Source organism: Formica exsecta, unplaced genomic scaffold (genome assembly GCF_003651465.1).
Source record: "Formica exsecta isolate Colony F162 unplaced genomic scaffold, ASM365146v1 scaffold812, whole genome shotgun sequence".
NCBI lineage: Eukaryota > Metazoa > Arthropoda > Insecta > Hymenoptera > Formicidae > Formica > Formica exsecta.
This window is the reverse complement of record NW_021853584.1, coordinates 66,003-88,109: the sequence shown is the minus strand read 5'-3', so window position 1 is coordinate 88,109 and position 22,107 is coordinate 66,003. Positions and strand designations below refer to the sequence as shown.

The following is a 22,107-nucleotide window of genomic DNA, read 5'->3' as shown; positions in this document are numbered from 1 at the left end:
CACATTTATATATATATATATATATATATATATATATATATATATATATATATTTTAGCATGTATTTTCTATTTTAATCACTTTTTAATTTTTTATAAGTAATATAATCGTGTAAAATTTCCTCGATTGCAATAAAATATTGTAAATACGCGTATTAGAATCGTCTTGTAATTCAACCATTCTATCTATCTAATGGACCGAACTGACATGAGCTTAAGTGAGCATAATGGAATTCGCACATTATACGCATAATCAATTCTAGCTATATGGTGTATATGGATCAGAATGGAGATGCTGAGGGAAATTACACGCTAATTGCATTAGATGATCGATCTACAAGAGGTTATGGACTTTATCCAATAGGCTATTTCGTTGGAAAAGAGCAAGACACAAATTTACCAGTAAGAAAATTATTTTTCTTGCCAAAACATTATTTTTATCTTCAAAACAAAGAAATATTACTAAGAGAATATTAGTTATAATATAATATTATGTATCGACAGATGTGCTACAAATTTAATATTATTAAACATTTAAAGTCTTATACTATTACAATCTTTCTAAGAGAAAAAAAAATACTTTTCTTTAATACTAATTCTTTAAAACAACTAATTGTCACTTTACGACTTGAAATCAGAAAGAAGAATAATGCATGCATAGAATTAGACTAAAATATTTAATTATTTATCTTTCTTATAAATTCTAGAACTGCATTGATAAATAATTATAGCTATTGTAAATAAAAGTTAATAAAAATATAATATAAATAATATAATAAAAATAATTCTTCTCATCTTTAGACACTTCGCTTAACAAAAGAAATATCATGGCTTTTTGGAGATAAAGGACCACCAGTTGCAGAACCTTATTGCGGATACCACGGTGAAAAATGTAATTGTAGGTAAAATATATATAAATCTTTATATTTAACTAATTGCATGCAAATATGCTTCCTCCTATTTAATTATTTCTTTATCAATATCTTTATAAGTACATAACTTTGTCACGGTCTTCTTTTGCCACGAAAATTAACATATATTAATATGTTTGATTCTTTTTTATAAAAATATATATGATACACATATTTTGAAAACAGAAATTAAATATATTTGAATTTTATATTTCCTCTAAAGTATGTACCTATATAAAAATTCTTCGTAATAATATTGAGTGAATATTGCAGCTTACACCGGTGAAATTGTGGGAGGTATAGCCGGTGCATTGCTGCTCATTATCGCAGCAGTCGTTCTGATTCTTTATAGAAACTGGAAGTATGAGCAAGCATTAGATAGTTTGCTTTGGAAAGTAAATTACAAAGACATCCAGATCAAGGAGCAGAAGGACGAAACGGTTGGAGCCAACGAGACGTCTGTCAAATGCAATTCCAAGGTAATTATCTGTTTTAATGTTGCTGTCGCTCTAATACCGCTATTCTCGAAGAAATTTTTGTTTCCGATTTGTTTTTTCGTGTCATTGATTGCATAATAATCGAAATCACATTCGTGATATATCTCACGAATCGTGATTTATCTCACTCACAAGTATTATTCGAGTTTTTAGCTTCAACATTTTGATAAATCGTTGTAGATTTTTCCTAAATCTGCAGAATATATTTTTGTTACAAAAAATATTCAGAATCACAATTACATAAAATAACCATAAATATACATTATGATTATATTAATATTTTCTTCTCGTCAAAGCCACCGACAACGCAACCTATAGTACGAACTAGTCAAGTATCGCTAAGTTCAAATCCCGATGCTGACTTCCGATATTCCATGATTTACACACAAATTGGAGTGTTTAAAGGACGTATTTTTGCTGTTAAGAAAGTCAGGAAGAAATCGATTGAGATTACGCGAGAAATGAAAAAAGAATTGAAAATGGTAACGTTAACTAACCCAATAATTTTAATTTAATTTGTAATTACGGTACGATAACTGTTATTAAGTAATTATAATAAAATAATTATATTCGTTATTAAAACGATAAATTTTTAGATGCGCGATTTACGGCATGATAATCTCAATGCATTCATCGGTGCATGTACCGATCCACCTAATATATGCATCATCGTCGAATATTGCGCACGTGGGAGTCTCAAGGTCGGTAATTTTCGCAATTAACGTAATTATCATTATGCTTATCGTTTATGTTCCCAAATATTACCGCATTATGCTAATTTTCGTAATATCAAATTTCCGACGAAATGCTCGGCAGTGAAATGCTTTTTACAGGATATACTGGAGAACGAAAATATTAAACTCGATAACATGTTTGTGGCTTCACTGGTTGGTGACATTATTAGAGTAAGTTTTCATCAATTTTGTTTCTGTACTTTTATTTTTAAACTTTGTCCGATACGTTTTCCATTGTTAAAAAAGTCGTATAAAATTCTTTTCACGCAATATCAGATTACTAGCATGTTCGTGATGTGAAAAAGGCAATTTCCAAACTTGTCTACATTGCGTCAGTTCGCAAACTTTTGCACTTCGTAATAAGAGCACGTTGTTCGAAACTTTGATAGCTCTGCAATAATCGATATATTTAAAAATTCCTCTTCCTTCAATTTAATTTTGATGTCAAATTTTAATTACAATTTTCGGTTCTATCATTTTTTTCTAAGAAGACTTTTCTAAAAAGATATTCTGCAGCCGAATATAGAAATATACATATATAAAAATAATAAAATTTTCTCTCAGATATGTAACTAATCAAAATAATTTATTCTATATTTCTTATTTTTCTCTTTTTTTCTTTTTTTATAAGGAATTATCTCTCTTTGTTAATTGTATCATTTATTATGAACTCTTTACATATTATAGAAAATTTAGGAATATACGTGCAATATATGTTAATTACAAGATAATGCTTTACTAGTCAATAGCTTGCAACATTCCTATATAATATAATAAATAAGATACTATCTTTTTGCGTTTCAACTTTATATTCAATTTCAGTTTTTTTTATGTTCAATTACGCATCAAGATGCCACTATTCCCGAGATGTAAATTGAATGCTATCTTTTAGGGCATGATCTATCTTCACGAGTCGGTCATAAAATATCATGGTTCTTTGAGCACATCTAACTGTTTAGTGGATTCGCGATGGGTCGTAAAGCTGGCGGATTTCGGTCTCCACGAATTCAAGCGAGATGCGGAATACGATCCTTCTGACGTCATAAAAAAATATCACGGTAAGGGTGAGAACGAAAGAGAAAAGAAACAGAGAGAAGGGAGGAGAGAGAGAGAGAAGCGAGAAAAATTTATATACTATATACTATTATTTTCGGATTTTCAAAGTTTTCATGTATCTGTCAAATATTTTTCATGCCATTTGTGATCTTCTAGTTTTCATCAGAAAAAATATAACAAATTCATCAATGTTTATTGTTATGATCGAGGATGTATAGTTTTATATTATAATATAATTAATATTATGTTATGCAATTTTCAAAGGATTGTTATACAAAGCACCTGAACTATTACGCTCTACTCGCTACCTCGAAAAACCGACTATTCGGGACTTTCAAAGAGGTGACGTCTATTCATTTGGTATAATATTATACGAAATACAAGGGAGACATGGACCGTTTGGCATTACGGAATTATCAGCAGCTGAAATTTTGAAGAAAATAATTGCCAGAGATTTGGGAACGCCGTTCAGGTAAATTATTAAACTGTCGGAAAATTTATGTTTTTAATTGACAATTATTTGAGCAAGCTTTTGAAATAATGCGTATGAAATAATATCAGACCACCATTGGATCAACTGGAGAACACGTTCGATTTTGTCCGTGACTGTTTGCTGGAATGTTGGGCGGAAAATCCAGAATTACGTTTGGATTTTAAAATGATACGGAACAAATTAAGACCATTGAGAAAGGGCATGTCAGTCTTTCTTCATAATATTATATATGAAATAATGTTTTGTGTTGATGGATATAATTCGCAGAATAAAATGTTTCTTATAGTTTGAATTAAATTCTGATTGTGATTTGGTTAGTCAAATTATAATAAACATGACTCACGTTTTTGCAGGAAAGCGAATATCTTCGACAATATGATGGCGATGATGGAAAAATATGCGAATAATCTTGAAGCATTGGTTGATGAACGCACTGATCAATTGACCGAAGAGAAGAAGAAAACAGGTCAGTCACCTAAAAAAAAATTAATGGTATTTAATTCCATTATTTGAAAATATTATACGTAATATACATTGATTTTGTTCTTATAGATAAAAATAGATAAGTGAATTACAAACATAATTATAATAATTATTATATTTTCTTTTAGACGCACTATTATACGAAATGCTCCCACGTTCTGTAGCCGAACAATTAAAAAAAGGACATAAAGTGGAAGCTGAAAGCTTTGATTGCGTCACGATATATTTTAGTGATATAGTCGGTTTCACGTCCATGTCTGCGGAAAGCACACCGTTACAAGTGAGAACTTTATGTAATAATAAACATGTTATATTATATAAGTATAACAATATAAATTTAATTTATAATATTCTTTCTTATATACTGAAAAAGAGAGAGAGCGACTCTGTAATTGCACGTAAATAATTGTACAATCTTCCTTTTGTAAAAAAGGTGGTCAACTTTTTGAACGATCTCTACACAACATTCGATTCAACGATAGAAAATTATGACGTTTACAAAGTCGAAACGATCGGAGATGCTTACATGGTGGTAAATATATATTACAAAATTAAAAATATTCACAGAATTATTTAGAACTCCGTACTGCAATTACGTATAAGTAAATCGCAAATTAATATTTGTCAAATAATTCCGTCATTTATGTTACATGCGTTTTGTCTTCTTACATAGGTAAGTGGCCTGCCGATAAGAAACGGAATTGAACATGCTTCTGAAATAGCAAGCATGTCATTATGTCTTTTGGATGCCATTAAACAGTTTACCATTCGACACAGGCCACTTGACAAGCTACAGTTACGGATAGGGATACATTCCGGTAAGCATAAAAGATATCCGAGTAAAAATAATGATGAAATAATTCTAATTATATTACAATCTAATGATAATCAACAAAAACATGAAAATTTCTGACGTTTCACACAGTGATACTGATAATATAATAATTATTATTTTCATAGGCCCAGTATGCGCTGGTGTTGTTGGATCGAAAATGCCACGATATTGCCTATTCGGCGATACAGTAAACACAGCATCGCGCATGGAGTCTACGGGGTTACGTGAGTAACTCATTGAGAATAATTTTAAGTTACATTTTTATAATATTAATACCTGTAATTTGCATGTCGCGAGTTTCTTTGATATAAATCATATATGTTTTCACAATTCGTAGCCCTCAAAATTCACTGCAGCAGCGAGACGAAGCAACTACTGGACGAGCTAAAGGGATTTACTCTTGTCGAGCGCGGTGTGATTTCTATAAAAGGCAAGGGCGAGCGTCTTACGTATTGGCTAATCGGTGAGGATCTGATTTTACGCAACAAGCGTAGCAAAACAAGAGCGAGCAAACGAAACGGCGATAGCAAGAAGATCAGCGTGGTCGATCCTTTAGTTCCTCGAAGTTCCTTGAAGAACAAGTCTCTCGTCAGATCCACTTTTACAAGATGCTCCAGCGAGTCGCCGAAACGTTTGCGATTCGCCAGCTCGGATCAACTCGATCATAAGAGCTCCAGGGTGAATAGCCAACTGGAATCGATAATCGACAACAGTCCTTGTAAAACGAAAGCTTCGTGCGCGTTACGATCGTCCTGCATGGAGAGCTGGAGATCCTCCAGTAACTCCTGTCCCTGCGTGGAAAAGCTCTGCGATCAGGAAGCTCAGCCGGAACTGGTGGAACACGAACTGCCGTCGGATATTAAGAACGTGCCGTTGCTCCGAACCAACCTGATCTTTGGCAATGAGTCGTGTCTTCTGCGAGCTGGAGCCAAGAGCTATCGCTTCGGCACACCCGGGATACTTCAGATCACTTGTAGATCCGCGCCCAGCAGCCCTCGGCATAGCACGACGGTGTTAAACGCCCAGAAAAGAGCGGCGCAGTCGAACGAGGAAATCGATGGATGGGATGCAATAACGCCTTTGATCTATTATCCAGATAGTCGATTGGATTGAAAAGATCAAGTCTGTGATCGAGGCGAATAAAATCGAACAGAGAGAGAAAGAGAGATAAAGAATCAATATTTAGAAAGATTTAATCGCGTATAGACAAATATCTGTAGGGATACTTGACAATCGAGAATCTCTTGCAAACGACATCTCGCTAGATTTATTTGTATCGATTAATTGCCAATAATAACTTTGTGCCAGTTAGTATTTTCTAACAAAATTTCTTACTTGCGTCGTATATATGACGTATCATTCAAAGAGAATTGTGCATATGATACAAACAAAATAATTTATGCACGTATGTGTATCAATGTATTATATATATCTAAAGCAGAAACAACAATACATCAACATATAACGATAGTATATCTCTTATGTTAGCGTAGACAATCGTAAAAGGCTCGTGCTTCTTAAATAAATGTCTAGTCAATGTTACTTTAAGCACTATATATATTCTCATATTCTATCAAATATTAAAGAAGGAAAGTTGATGCTTATAAGTATTACACGTGAATATGTTTATCCCAAAAGCAAAAAGAGAAGAAGAAAAGGACAAGGATGCAAAAATGTATTATTAATATTTCTAAATATTTTTAAAAACGTAGTTTATTAATATAATTATTCTGTTTAATAAATACTATATTCACTTTTAGAGAAAAATCTATTCTCTTATGCTATGAATTTTTTAATGTTTCCCTTTAAGTTATGTTTGTGTGTGAAAAACGTTAAAATAAAAATTTTCTCCACGCATTATATTCATCGAAAATGAAAACTGATAAAAAACAATATTTTATTTTTACAAAATTCATTTTGTACACTACATGGCTTTTAATTTTTATATTGGTGACTTATATAACAACGCGTTAAATATACGCAAAACAAAAGAGAGTAGTACGTACTTCCATTATCTGGCTCCGAGAAAGGCATTATTATATATTACAATACACGACTTAATTTACGTAGATGTTTTATGTAAATGCAATGGCTTCAAACATAACTCGGTACACGCGAACGAAGCGTGATAGAGCGCGGCAGCGATAACGCAAAGATTCATTACGTTATTATTACTGAGGAAATTAATTAAACACGACTGGCGCAAGTCGACGCGATTGCGTGTATATTTCTATTCCCCTTTTATCTTTCGCGTGAAACTGCCACTCGACATTTTAAAAAACGGACAAAGTTGACGAATCGCATCGAATAAAACAACAATCGCGTGAAAGACAATAGTCATACTGAAAAAAAGGAAAAAAAAACAAGACGCTATTTCAGATTATTTATGCGTTAATAAAATTTTTCTATAGTATTACTGAATGCGCATTACAAACACATGCTTCATTTCCGATAAATCTTTGTGCCACATCGTTTACACGAGTGTATATCAAGTTATTGTCTTTCAGGCGCAACGTACTGTATCTGTTCCTATATCACACTTAGATATTTGACTTATAATAGCGATTTAATAGCGATTTTTAAACAATAAACAATACCTAAACTAAAGCATGTCTTGTTAAAAAAATCGTCGAGTGTAATAAAAATATTGTATCAATAATAAATGCATTAACATGATATTTTTGTAATCTAGATTCAATTAAAATTATGTATTTACGCTGTGAATTTGTATCGAAGTGATGTAACGCAAAGCCATTTATTTACTATGTTATAAATGGAGCAATTAAAGAATCATATTTCGCTATGCATTGAATCTAATATTATTCAAGCTACGTGTAGTGGTGAAAGTTTTCATATCTGATGATATATAACCTTATGAAAATAATGGGTTGTGCTAAATTTGAAAAATTAATCGCGAAATCTAAAATTAAAAATACTGACGATAAAAGATGCTACGAGAAGTGTGTCTTTGCTTCAATTTGCACGCTTGGTTACATCCCGAGAACGCGTGACGACAAAAGCGGCGACAGTATGTCCCGCCTTTGCCTACGTGCGAACGAGTCGTGCAAATACAAAAGCGACTTCTAAATTTATTGCACGAATTACTGTCCGCAGGCGTTTGCAGCTCGCACTTGATCGAACTTAATCGGAAGAATTAAAATCAATATTTCGAATAAAAATGCAATTCAACTTTGATACATCATCGTCCGTCGTCTAACAAGTAATTTAACTGACGCAAGACAATAAATGAAATACTAATAATAATAGATTCGAAAAAACGTCGAAAAATATACACTTTGGGTCGAATAATTGATAATCTTGATTGAGAGAAGACAGATCGTAATCGATATTGACACATGAATAACAAACTAATAGAGTAATACTCCTGATACAATATATAAAATGTTAGACAACTCGGCGATATCCATCACGCGACTCGCTTCCAACAAGCAAACACCCTGTATAACGAGGCGATTCTTATATACAGACTGGGGTACCGTCTTATTTACGTTGAAGTGGTTGTCGGCCAACTTAGAGCTGTGGCCATCATTCAATCAAGCCGAACAATTTAAACAGCCCGGATTCACGCAGCGAAATCATTTAATATTTGACGTCAAGCACGATTATCGTATAACGGTACGTAATAGCCGTTTGTTTGTACAGGTTGCAAGCGGCGCCGTAATTTTCAAATGGTATATCTTTCCCCCTCCCCTTCTGAAAACGATGTTACTGAGCGTCGTTAGCAATGTTGCAAAACCTTGCATACGCTCGTAAACGAAAGTACGAGTAGGCGACACGCGCGCGATAAGTTTCCTACATGGCGTGATTTACCGTAATAAAACTTATATTTACAGTGTCAATGAAAAATTAGAATGTCAACAGAACGACTCTGTGGTTTATCAAAGTATAGCAAAGTACAACAATATTTGAACCAAAATGTTAAATATATTATTTGGAATAAAATTACAAATTAGAAATCACGTTGCTTATTCAGCAAAATTTAGAATTGATTTTACGATACTAATTTTAAAGTGTTAATTTTTCTTATTGTTCTAAATAAAAATTCGTAGAACGTAATTATTATATAAAATTGATTATATTTGCATTTAATTCTGTTGTATTGAAGACTCGCTCTATTTGAATATTATATTTAAAAATTTAGCAAAAAAACTTGTACGCTACTGACTTTGATAAAATGGCACATATAAAAAACTTTTTATTATAGATTTATTATATTATTAACCTCGTAGTATTATATTACACTGTACACTATATATATGTCGTAGCCAGATTTATAATTCGTCGTTTTATAAAACGTCTAGGCATTTTATAAAGTGCGACCACATTCTCAAATCATGTTTGAAAATGAAATATTTTATAATCTGGCTAAGAATTTTATTCTTTTTATAAAACGCTAACAAGCGATCGGCCACATTGTCAAATGTAACAATTTATAGAACAGCCATTTATAGAAAATTAATAGGTAATTATGTTATAATATTAATAAGTAATCATGTGTATTTCTAGATAACAAAAAGCTTGTATAAACACTTGTTGTATTTATTACAATCAAGATTTCATAAAAGTAACATAAATAAAATTCTTGAAAATAATGTTTAAAAACAAATAATAAAAGAAATATAAGCGCGAAAAAAATTAAAAAACACATTTATTATGACTATTTTATCAAATGTAACATAAAGTAAGGTCAGTAAAAACGCGCCGTTCATAAAAGACTGAAATGTACCAGCCAGAATTTAAAACAATGTACAAATCGTTGCGTTTGACAATGTGACAAGTCGCTTGTTAGCATTTCATAAAAAGATTAAAATTCTTAGCCAGATTGTAAAATATTTCATTTTCCACCATTTGAGAATTTGGCCACACTTTATAAAATGCCTAGACGTTTTATAAAACGACGGATTCTGGCTACGATATGTATATTATGAAAAAGAAATTATAATTACTTTCATCATTTAAATATAAAAATAATATTTATAAGATTTTTATATATATGATGTATATGACTAATAGACCGGACTGTACGATATATATTAACTTTAATCGTTGCTGCGGTAGAACGCGTTATTTTGACTTCACACTGGAGATACGGTCTGTAGAACGTGCTTTTATTAGATTCTCCTTCTGTCGGCCGTACCTATTTATAGACACAGAATTATCTTCATCCGTCGTAGAAACAATACAATGATAAAAAAAAAAACAAAAAAAAAGGAATGTCATGCAGGAATGACGATGTTAGCCGCGATGTTTTTATTACCGCGAGGAACGGAGAGAACGCTCGTTAGTAAATCAAAGATTACGGTCGATCGAATCGTTACAAGAAGTCTATTAGAACAAATCTGGAAAAAAGACGATCGTGTCGTCTCGTATATATCGCGATTTAAAAATTTCCTCCCGCAGAAACCGTCGCGACGACGACGCGAGACGCGCGATTCTATCTCTGAGTAACGCGCTCGCTCGCACCTGCGACAAAAACGAGTTGTTGTCCACGCACATGCGGTTACTTTACATAAGATATGCGCGCTTAGGCTCAAAATAAACTCGTCGTCGCGATTCGACACGTTCGATCACGACGACCGACATTGTTGTCATTTAGCCTGATTTCCATCCGCATGATACGCTTGGCCGGCGAGCAAGCTCGACTTCTTCGGACGAATCACGTTCCACGTTGAATCTCAAACGCGATGATTTCAATTAAAATTATAAAATAACTTTTAAAATTGTGTATCGTTATATTCAATTATTTCGACATTATTTTCATATCTATATCTTTATAATAAATTATATTCTCAACGCACTAAGAATCTAATTATTTTTATTATTGAAAAATAACATAATTTTGATTGCATAAATTACAATAAAAGTAATTTTTGCACTATTTAATACATACTTGTAAAATTTTATACTTCATTTCTATGTTTCATCGACTTGATTTTTGTCTGCGTTGAGCGCAAAATCCAAATCTTTAACAGTATCGCGTAAGAAAGTGAGAGAGACGTATAAGAGATCCGCGCAGAAATATTCGATACGAGTACAAGTATATACCATACATATGACAAGCGCCGAATGTTGACACTCACAGAAAAAAAGATAAGATAGCAGCTGTTAGCAGCCAATCGGCGTTTCTGCGCGTTGCCATCTACGTCACTGTTGCTAACTGTGGTTAAATGTACGTACGGTACCATAGTAAATTGATTATTATTTTTTAATAGTTGCAATGCAGTCAATGCCATCGTACAAAAAAAAAATCAGTGCTGCGATCTATATTGATAAATTATGGATCGGTCGATGTCATTTGCGCGTTTACCTCTCTGTTGGAAAGTGTCCCCTCGAAATACTTGAGGTAAAGAAGAAAAAAAAACAATACAGATAAATTTAGACCACGTTTTTGAGAAATATCATCACGTTATTAAAACATTATTGTAGAAAAATAAGTTTCGTAGTTTTATACTGCAAATATTCTATTTCTTTTGTTATTGATCTAATCCGCATAAAAAACGCTGTTTTAACACGATTGTTCATAATGCTTGCTGCCAATGTGATACTTATTTATTTCAATTACAATCACTATGCTATTATAATGTGAGGTAGGTAGGTAGGTATAATATTGCGAGCAACGAAATCATTTTTCAAACATTTTCTGTTTACACATGAAATTGGAATGCGTGGATAAACAAAGGCGGGAGTCAACATACAGATAGAAAATTCGTGAAACGTATAAAAAAATACTGAAAAGCGCAAAAACGATGATAACCGCGCTGCGAATGATAAGCAGAAGTCTCTAAAAATATCCTCGATATGACCGCACGGCACAAGAGCGTGTGATGAAATGCTTCATGTACCGCGCGTGTCGTCATAAGAAGTCGCATATGATATAAATTGTTCACCATTGAGTGATATTTTATTCGCAAAACACATATATATACATATCGTAAAAAATCGCGATTTTTCTCGCACAATATATTCAAATTTCGAATTTTTATTGCATTATTCGATACCTTTTTTTCCTCTTTAATTTGCTAATTTAAGTCTTTAATTTGTTGTTTTAGCAAAGAAATGTAATGTATTTTAATGCGTGCGTTAATATAATATATTAGACTTTTAATATGAGATAAATACAACTTAATAATGCAACAGATGCATAAAATATATTTTTTTTTATATTTTTCGTATTGTATTAATAATTATTTTGATAATATGGATAATATGGATAATTTGATAATATATATATATAAAGAGATAAAGAAACAAAATTACTGCGATACATCGTACGAAAAAAATTAATGTATGTATATAGATAAAATGTATAGTTATTACTATAGGTATATATGATACAGAGAAAGAGAAGACAGTTGTAATATAAATAAAGCTTTCTCGCCTCCACATCAAATTGTAATAAATTTTAATATTTAAATAGAAAACATAAATTTTATTTTTAATAAAATTCCTTTCTCTTAATATGAGATTCTGTAGCTTGTTTAATTCGTATGTAAATCCGAATACAGATAAATGTAAAGCGATTGTGCTAATCACCGAAATTAATTAAAATATAAAAAAATTGTTTTTAATAAATATATTACGAGGACTCTCTATACATATATATAAGACTGCAAGATTGTATTAATTAATTGAAACTGTGTTTGAGAGATGCTTTTTTTACATATAATATACATATTTTTATATATTTCCAATAATGATTAATATCACATAATTAATTTTTTTATCAGTCATGCAATTTTCTAGAATTACACTTAAATCATATTAACGTTAATTAGCGATTATCTCATATTATCGTTTCAGGGCCAAATCTAGGAACATCATGATGGCTAGGTATTTTCATACATTACTCGCTTTATGTTACCATGATGTTACGATATTTAATATCGATCCAATTTCACTAGCAATTTAGTTCGCGTATTTTCCAATAAGTAACTATGTTCTCGTAAAATCTCACGCGCCTATATTCATTCTCTACTCGCAAAATATAATTACAAGTAAAATTAAACAAGACAATTTTATCTTTTAGAGAAAAAAATTTTATGTTTTAATAAGAGATTATACAAGAAAGATTATCTGTGGCATACCGCACCGGTATCTGCGCGATTATATAATATCAAAAGTATTTCCGTCAGTTGCTTTATACATAAGCAGTCAGTCCTTTCCTCTCTCTATTTCGCTCGAAATAGCTCATAATAGCGTAAACGAGTCTCTCTCATTCTCTTCTCATTTACCATATAATTATAAATACTTAATTCTTTTACCTTCTCCTCCGCCGAGATCCAGGAAATCGAAAATGGAGAGATCCCCGTCCGTGACGATCATCCGCGTCGAAGGAAACGATCGCCATCGATCACGCGCGAACGAGACAGTTGATTTTTCGAAGACGCGCACACGCCGCGCCGTTCGGCGATCTCGATCGATCTGCGCGCCGCGGTGGCGCCCTCTGTGCAGCAAGTGCCGACACTAGGCCCCACCGGGACCGTGCCGTGCGTTAGCTCAGTTTGTTGCGGGCCTTGCTCACGTTCGGTCGTATGCGCGAGAGTGGCGATTGAGTACGAGCAATCGTCGCGTTTGCGAGATCGCGCGCCCAAAGTTGAGTACGCGGAGAAGGTAGCGACAGTTAGTATCTTCTTCTCTCACTCGCCTGTGATCGACGTTTACGCGATCGACTTATTCGCCCTTTGTGTTGCTCGCATCGCGATGTCGTTCGCCTAATAAGTGTCTCTCTATCTCACTCGCAGAGTTTCGAAAGTCCCGGAAAGCGGAAAAGGAGAGAAGCGGATGCGCGCGCGCGCTTCTCCTGTCTGTCTCTCTCTCTCTCTCTCTCTCTCTCTCTCTCTCTCTCTACGCGTAGTGGTGCGTCGCGCTACGGGCGTCCTTCCGCGTTCTCGATCTCGAATGCGCGTTCGCGCATTCGCCCTAGGATTGTAACAGCTTATTTATCGTTAGTGGAGTGATCTCGTTTTCCGTCTCCTACGTCGCTCTCTCTCCGTTTTACCGCCGCGCGCGGTATCAGAGCCATTCTCATATAAAGTCTCATCGTGCGATTTTTCGCCGGGATATATCATATCCCCCGTCGCGAAGCCGGGGGAAACAGTGTGAAGCCAGCATCCGTCCCGGTGGAAAGTTCTCCGACTCACTTCGCGATTCGATCGTTCGAGGAATCTTCTCGCGGGGGGATGTTGAGATAGCCCGGCACCATCCAATCGCGCAGGACTGGATTACCATGCTGGACACGGCCGCGAGTCGCAGGTAAGAGAAAAATCTTTCCCGTCCTTCCCTCCTGTTTTTTTTTTTTCTTCTCGTCGTTCCCGTACGCTCCATCTTTTTCTATCCGTCTTTCCGTCTCGCTTCTCGTACTACGTCGTCTCTCTCGTTGGATCGCGCGAAAGAGCGGGAGACGCGCTCTCCCCGCGAACATCGTGATTGGACGAGAGCCGAGAGACGCGGAAATTTCTGCGAGGAATATTCCCGCGTGCGTGTCACATTTTCGATCCTTGGACCGAGAGAGAGATCGGGGGAGAATGTTCGCGATACATTTGGCGCTCGCGATAAGCGGTTCGACAATTATGACGATCGCGGTAGCGGGTTCCAAAGAGCCGGAGCTTCCCGCGTGCGGTTAAAATTCTCCCCGCGATAGCGGTTTTTCGACCCGCTTCGTAGGCTCTCGAGCGAAATGATAAACGGTTCTCTATTTTAATATCGGAAACACACGTACTCGGCTTATCTTATCGCGTATAATTCTTCATTAAAGTTATGGAAGAGAACGGAAAATAAACACCGAAATCTTCCAAGAACGTTTCACGGGCTTCGCGTTTAACGTTAAAACGACGCCTGTTCTCTTCTGACGTTATACTTTGTTTGGTATAACGATATACAAATTCGGCGTTTGTTATCTTGGACGGACTATAATATTCATATTTAGCACTGAATAGAGAGGAGAATGCGAGTACGTGCTGGTACATTTGTTTATTTTACGCTTAACACGTGCTTTTGTAACGCGTTACTGCGGGATAAATGCCAGATCGATGATGCAGAATATTTATGAAAGATTCAGAAACTCTGTTCAGCACCGTTCAAATATATTTTTTCTATTCTAAATATTTCCCGATTTATATATAAACTAATAAGTGTCTCTCTATCTCACTCGCAGAGTTTCGAAAGTCCCGGAAAGCGGAAAAGGAGAGAAGCGGATGCGCGCGCGCGCTTCTCCTGTCTGTCTCTCTCTCTCTCTCTCTCTCTCTCTCTCTCTCTCTCTACGCGTAGTGGTGCGTCGCGCTACGGGCGTCCTTCCGCGTTCTCGATCTCGAATGCGCGTTCGCGCATTCGCCCTAGGATTGTAACAGCTTATTTATCGTTAGTGGAGTGATCTCGTTTTCCGTCTCCTACGTCGCTCTCTCTCCGTTTTACCGCCGCGCGCGGTATCAGAGCCATTCTCATATAAAGTCTCATCGTGCGATTTTTCGCCGGGATATATCATATCCCCCGTCGCGAAGCCGGGGGAAACAGTGTGAAGCCAGCATCCGTCCCGGTGGAAAGTTCTCCGACTCACTTCGCGATTCGATCGTTCGAGGAATCTTCTCGCGGGGGGATGTTGAGATAGCCCGGCACCATCCAATCGCGCAGGACTGGATTACCATGCTGGACACGGCCGCGAGTCGCAGGTAAGAGAAAAATCTTTCCCGTCCTTCCCTCCTGTTTTTTTTTTTTCTTCTCGTCGTTCCCGTACGCTCCATCTTTTTCTATCCGTCTTTCCGTCTCGCTTCTCGTACTACGTCGTCTCTCTCGTTGGATCGCGCGAAAGAGCGGGAGACGCGCTCTCCCCGCGAACATCGTGATTGGACGAGAGCCGAGAGACGCGGAAATTTCTGCGAGGAATATTCCCGCGTGCGTGTCACATTTTCGATCCTTGGACCGAGAGAGAGATCGGGGGAGAATGTTCGCGATACATTTGGCGCTCGCGATAAGCGGTTCGACAATTATGACGATCGCGGTAGCGGGTTCCAAAGAGCCGGAGCTTCCCGCGTGCGGTTAAAATTCTCCCCGCGATAGCGGTTTTTCGACCCGCTTCGTAGGCTCTCGAGCGAAATGATAAACGGTTCTCTATTTTAATATCGGAAACACACGTACTCGGCTTATCTTATCGCGTATAATTCTTCATTAAAGTTATGGAAGAGAACGGAAAATAAACACCGAAATCTTCCAAGAACGTTTCACGGGCTTCGCGTTTAACGTTAAAACGACGCCTGTTCTCTTCTGACGTTATACTTTGTTTGGTATAACGATATACAAATTCGGCGTTTGTTATCTTGGACGGACTATAATATTCATATTTAGCACTGAATAGAGAGGAGAATGCGAGTACGTGCTGGTACATTTGTTTATTTTACGCTTAACACGTGCTTTTGTAACGCGTTACTGCGGGATAAATGCCAGATCGATGATGCAGAATATTTATGAAAGATTCAGAAACTCTGTTCAGCACCGTTCAAATATATTTTTTCTATTCTAAATATTTCCCGATTTATATATAAATTTTTTTTTCGAGATCGTATACAACCTTGTTACGTTCTAAAAACATGGGAAAAGAACGAAGTAGTGTAGATCACACGTGTCGATATGTAAACTGCCGCGTGATAACATTGACGTTGTTAGTAAAAAAGTCTAGAAAAACTCGCGTGTGTTGACATAAGAGAATAGAAATTACATAATGTAGCAATTCGAAGGAAGTTTTGTATTTCTTCTAAGTTGAAGTTTGCAATATTATACGTTCTAACTTTAGTTTTGAAGCAATATTATATATCCTAATTTAGAAATTACTTTATTATTTAGGGAAAAAAAGGAGGGAGAGGAAACATAACATCTGTGTGTTTCGAAATTGCTACATATATATATAGCATATGTAAATATATGTTAATTAGATATATTTTTACATATGAAAATCGTTTATGTACATACATATACATAAATGATATATAGGAGTGACTTATTTCAATTTATTGCATGAGAGATGTGTAAACAATTTTATCATATTTTTACTCTGTCTATAAAAGATATTTCAAATACTCTTTTTTTTTTTTTATTCCAAAGCTTTATGATTCTGTTTCACGGTATTGTACACACTTTTGAAAGTTTTTGATTTTATTTTCATCGCTTATTGTTAGCGGGCATTCGCTATTGTCTCATATACTATTTTTGGTACATTGCATTTTTAGTGTCTGTGAAGTTGGCACGACGTTTTACGAATTTCAAAAAAAAACTAAGAGTTCTAATAGCACTTTTCATAGTTCTATAGTTCCTGATAAAAATTAAAAAGAGTTCCGCATTCCTTATATTAAAAAATCGAAATTGAAAAAATGTCGTGCTAACTTCGCGAATCTAGCACGACACCCTCCCCTCTAAAGTACTAAAACGCGTTGAATATCATCATTTTTGGCAAGAGTTCCGGATAGTTCTGTTCAAGTTCAGCACATATATACAATTTCAGATCGATTTTCCACCAATTAATAATTTTTAATCAATTTTTAATATCCAGCACGACATTTGGTGAAAATATGTCGTGCTGATGATCTTCTGTGCAGTTCTAATGGTAGTTTTCGACAGTTCTATAAGAGTTCTATCCTTTAGGAACATTTTTACAGAGAGTTCTGATTGTTTATTATTTTTTAAACAATTTTTGATAATTACGTCCAGCACGACACTTAGTGAAAATGTGTCGTGCTGATGATTTTCTGCAGTTCTAACGGTAGTTTTCGACAGTTCTATAAGAGTTCTATCCTTTAGGAACATTTTTACAGAGAGTTCTAATTGTTTATTATTTTTTAAACAATTTTTGATAATTACGTCCAGCACGACACTTAGTGAAAATGTGTCGTGCTAATGATTTTCCGCAGTTCTAACGATAGTTTTCGACAGTTCTATAAGAGTTCTATGCTTTAGAAACACTTTTACAGAAAGTTCCGACTGGTTATTATTTTTTGAACAATTTTTGATAATTTCGTCCAGCACGACATTTAGTTAAAATATGTCGTACTGGACGTAATAATTGTCGGAACTTTCTGTAAAAGTGTTTCTAAAGCATAGAACTCTTATAGAACTGTCGAAAACTACCATTAGAACTGCACAGAAGATCATCAGCACGACATATTTTCACCAAATGTCGTGCTGGATATTAAAAATTGATTAAAAATTATTAATTGGTGAAATATCGATCTGAAATTGCATATATGTGCTGAACTTGAACAGAACTATCCGGAACTCTTGCCAAAAATGATGATATTCAACGCGTTTTAGTACTTTAGAGGGGAGGATTGTCGTGCTAGATTCGCGAAGTTAGCACGACATTTTTTCAATTTCGATTTTTTAATATAAGGAATGCGGAACTCTTTTTAATTTTTATCAGGAACTATAGAACTATGAAAAGTGCTATTAGAACTCTTAGTTTTTTTTTTTTAAATTCGTAAAACGTCGTGCCAACTTCACAGACACCAAAAGCACGTGGGGAAAGCAACATCGCCGCGGACTAATATTTATTATGACAATTCGTTATTTAATAAGTTATTATTAATTATTAATTTCCCATATATTTTTAAATTTTTAGATTGACGAACATTTATAATCAAGAATAAAACAATATATTTTTCAGAACAGAATCAGATTTATATATGATTAATCAATAAAAAAAGATTATTTATTAATTTAGTTTTATATGTATCTTAGAATCTAATCTATCTATCTATATATATATGTATGTGTCTGTATGTATTTGATAATTAAAATAATTTTAAATATTTTTATAAATATACAGTGTGAAGGGATTTATCAGGATGAGAATAAAATGAATGATAATTCTAAATAAAAAACTGTTTTATTATAAATACAATAAATAATACAAAAATCTGGTAACTCCTATCACTTCACATTCCTCTATATACATATTAAGGACAAATCTGTTACATCAGTCTATGTTTTACATTAAATAATTATTTGTCGAACACATAATTTAACAGTTAAAATCTGATAAAACTTATATAGACTTGTTTTAGAAGTAAAAAAAACTTGTCAAAAGCGTGTAAAATAAAAATTTTCATGAACGTCACTTTACCCTCAGTGATGGTATAATTCATAGAATCGATTCATTCGACTAAATGATAGTCTCTAGTCATTCGCTAACCGCAAAGAGTTTCGTCAATTACCAACGCACGAACGTTTTCGAGAGCGATTAGTTACGTTCCCGTACTTTTAGACGCCGCGTTTTCCATCTCGTAATTCGGATTAATCTGAATGACCTGCCTAGCCTCGCACAATTTCCTCGGCTGATTTTGCACGATAAGTATTTGCTTCGTTTCTTCGGGCTTCTCCGGCAAAAACTGATTAACCCCCACGATCTTCAATGCCGGCAAACCTTTTATGATCGCGTTCGGAAGTGCGAGATTTGCGGTGCCACAATCCACTTTCGGGAAGATCACTGGATTCTTTGTTATTGACACAGCAGATTTCTTCACCGGCATGTTCGGAGTTTCCGTGTAAGAGCCTGATCGTTTTACGGGAATACTATTGGCCGATATCGGCATCGTCAATACCTCCGGATTATTAACTGATATTATTTTGGATCCAAGAACTATCCCGTTTCCTGATTATCAAAATTAATTGAAATTAAGATTAATTGAATTATTTACTTAATTATTACATTATTACTTAAAATTAGATTTAATGAAATAAATTTTCTTGCTATCTCTTTATACATATACATCATGGATAAGAATAGAATATTTTAAAAAGGAACATGCAAAATTATGTTAAATTATCGATGTGACAATTTTTAGAAAACCAAGTAATACATTAACAACTTGCCTTTCTGCATCGCTTTCGTAATCGGACAATCTTTGTGCGCTAGCAAAATAGTCTTCAGCTTCGCCACTTCCGAGCGTAGAGCCTTCACTTCCATTTGCAAAGCTGCATTCGCCTCGTTCACGTTAGTGACTGTTCTCTGGAGGTCTTGAATCCACGCCTTTCTTTTAGCCCGCGCACGCATAGAACTGGCACGATTGCGCTCGAGAATATCTTTCTTCTTAACCTGATCGTTTGTTTTCTTGACATTTTCTTTTTTTGATATAGCGGTCGCGCCCATTTTTGTGTTTTCTTCTGTCGGTTTTTGATTCTGTGCGTTCTTAGATAAGGTTTGTTTCAGCTTCTGTAATGCAATTTCTAAGAGATTCATCTTGAAATGCGAATTATATTGTGGTACAACTTAATATAAGTTACCATTTTCGCCAAGGATAATCTAGAAATCATAGTTTTCTTGGATTCCGATTTTACTATGCATCGCAGAGCCGGTTCGGTTTTTATAACGACGGTTTGCTGTTTGGCGCTAACGTTGGCCACATTGGAAGACTCGGACACTGTTGTCGCAGATAGTTGCATCAATTTACCATCCGCCGTTTTTAATAGCAGTTGTACCTCCTCGCCATTGATGGACCTTCGCAAAAGAATCCTAGATTTGTTAATTATGGAAAATGCTATCGTAATAATTTTAAATATTTTTAGATTAAAAAAGATATATAATTAACTCATAAAATATATAAAAATTTAATTTCTCTTATTTTCTGTTACTTGTAATAAAATGTGTGAAAATTTTATAAGAAAAAAAAATTCTTACAGATGCGATGAAAGTTGTGTCGGCGAAAGCTTAGACGCTACAGGTGTATTTGTATCTGAGACAATGATGTTTGGTGCGAGAATACTATTTTTCGCAGACGTAATATTTGCGTCTTTCGTCAATTCCTGCGTCTCATTTGTACTTATTTTAATACTGTTACATTCGTTCGATTTTATAGTATTACTCTCCTCTGTTTTTTCGATAAGAGACACAGTTGAAGAGCAATCTTCAACGTGGTCTTCAGAAAGGATTTGACTACTCGCAGGTAATACATCTGATATATAAGGAAAAATATGTGGAGTATGGAGTGTATCATCTGCAATTCCAACCTGCAAAAAATGATTCTGTCATATACATATTTCTGGTATAGGTTTTTTTCTATAAAAAAAGAGTATTGTAAGTTATTTTTATAAAATCTATATGAATTATATTTGATAAATGTATATTTCTTGTTGTACCTCTGGAACTGTAAGTGTGCCTGTATTTCCAGTCTCAACAGCTCTTCGAAATGTTTCTTCGAAAGGATTGACTTGAAGATCTTGAAATAAACCAACTTCCTCACAATTTTTGAAAAATCTTGTTGGCGTTGGAGTTTGATCTGCTACATCGTAAATTAATCTTTCAATACATCTATTTTTAATATAATATGCATAAATCTCAAGTTGTCAAATATATCTTACCAACAAATCCAGCGCTTTTGGGATTATTACCAAGATTAAGCATCATGTCATGCTTTTTTTTGTGCATTGTTAATTGATCCTCATTCGTAAAACTCTGTAAATGAGAAATAAAAAGAATAAAGTTCTGTTATTTCTTATACTTATAATAGTTCTCTTAACCAGTTTTAAAATAACTCTTTTTTTTTTTCAGCGCAAGAAAGTTGTCACTTACCATATTGCAGCCTGATGTGGAACAAGCAAAGAGCTTCTCTGTATCAGTCATTGCGGATATGTTTTGATGAATTCTGTGTACTCCGGATTTCTTTTAGATGCAGCACAATAATTTACGGAATACAGAAGTATACTCCCAGTTAGAGAATGTGATCAATAATTGCTGTTTACGAATATCCCTATCACCATATAATTTAATTTCTTAACCTCGATATAACTAATAGAATCACATTTGCAGGTACACAAGATTTGGGCTGCGTTCGGGAGCTTTTTTCGCTCGGAATCAGCTGTAGCCATATTGATACGCTATTTGACACTGGCTTTATTGACAGATACGTGCTGCCATCTTATACAAAGAAGAAGTGGGAAAGAATGAACAACTTGTGTAGTCGGTATTACCTTATCAAAATGTATTCAAATATTTTTCCATATTACGATCTTTTATATATTTTCTTAATATTATATCTTTTTCTATTTAATCTATTTTTTTATTTAATTTATTTTTATATATTTTTATATCTGTTATTTTT

The 22,107-nt window shown here is 34.5% G+C and overlaps 3 protein-coding genes across 4 annotated transcripts in view; 2 read left to right on the top strand and 1 right to left on the bottom strand.

Annotated features, from left to right (window-relative positions):
* LOC115244374 (guanylate cyclase 32E-like) overlaps positions 1-7,371 on the top strand; it is a 12,521-nt gene extending 5,150 nt beyond the window's left edge. Inside the window, exons 7-21 of the mRNA XM_029821967.1 lie at positions 263-401; positions 801-897; positions 1,184-1,389; positions 1,704-1,889; positions 2,004-2,108; positions 2,241-2,312; positions 3,034-3,199; positions 3,462-3,669; positions 3,759-3,893; positions 4,044-4,156; positions 4,302-4,453; positions 4,607-4,705; positions 4,847-4,991; positions 5,134-5,232; positions 5,346-7,371. Of these exons, the coding sequence (XP_029677827.1) occupies positions 263-401; positions 801-897; positions 1,184-1,389; positions 1,704-1,889; positions 2,004-2,108; positions 2,241-2,312; positions 3,034-3,199; positions 3,462-3,669; positions 3,759-3,893; positions 4,044-4,156; positions 4,302-4,453; positions 4,607-4,705; positions 4,847-4,991; positions 5,134-5,232; positions 5,346-6,121 (2,698 nt within the window). The 3' untranslated portion in view covers positions 6,122-7,371. The remainder of the gene's footprint in view (positions 1-262; positions 402-800; positions 898-1,183; positions 1,390-1,703; positions 1,890-2,003; positions 2,109-2,240; positions 2,313-3,033; positions 3,200-3,461; positions 3,670-3,758; positions 3,894-4,043; positions 4,157-4,301; positions 4,454-4,606; positions 4,706-4,846; positions 4,992-5,133; positions 5,233-5,345) is intronic.
* Positions 7,372-15,185: 7,814 nt separating this feature from the next.
* LOC115244373 overlaps positions 15,186-22,107 on the top strand; it is a 52,610-nt gene continuing 45,688 nt past the window's right edge. Inside the window, exon 1 of the mRNA XM_029821966.1 lies at positions 15,186-15,693. The gene's annotated coding sequence lies outside the window, so the exon portion shown is untranslated. The remainder of the gene's footprint in view (positions 15,694-22,107) is intronic.
* LOC115244371 (cyclic AMP-dependent transcription factor ATF-2-like) lies at positions 18,878-21,997 on the bottom strand. 2 transcript variants are annotated; one of them, XM_029821965.1, is made up of 7 exons: positions 21,579-21,997; positions 21,368-21,461; positions 21,146-21,285; positions 20,688-21,016; positions 20,294-20,507; positions 19,883-20,222; positions 18,878-19,661 (listed from the first exon to the last, which is right to left on the bottom strand). In XM_029821965.1, the coding sequence occupies exons 1-7, from the start codon at positions 21,627-21,629 to the stop codon at positions 19,255-19,257; spliced, it is 1,575 nt and encodes a 524-aa protein (XP_029677825.1). In that variant the 5' UTR covers positions 21,630-21,997; the 3' UTR covers positions 18,878-19,254. The 2 variants fall into 2 exon arrangements, with proteins under 2 accessions (XP_029677825.1, XP_029677824.1); XM_029821964.1 differs by having other exon boundaries at positions 21,146-21,288; positions 21,579-21,995.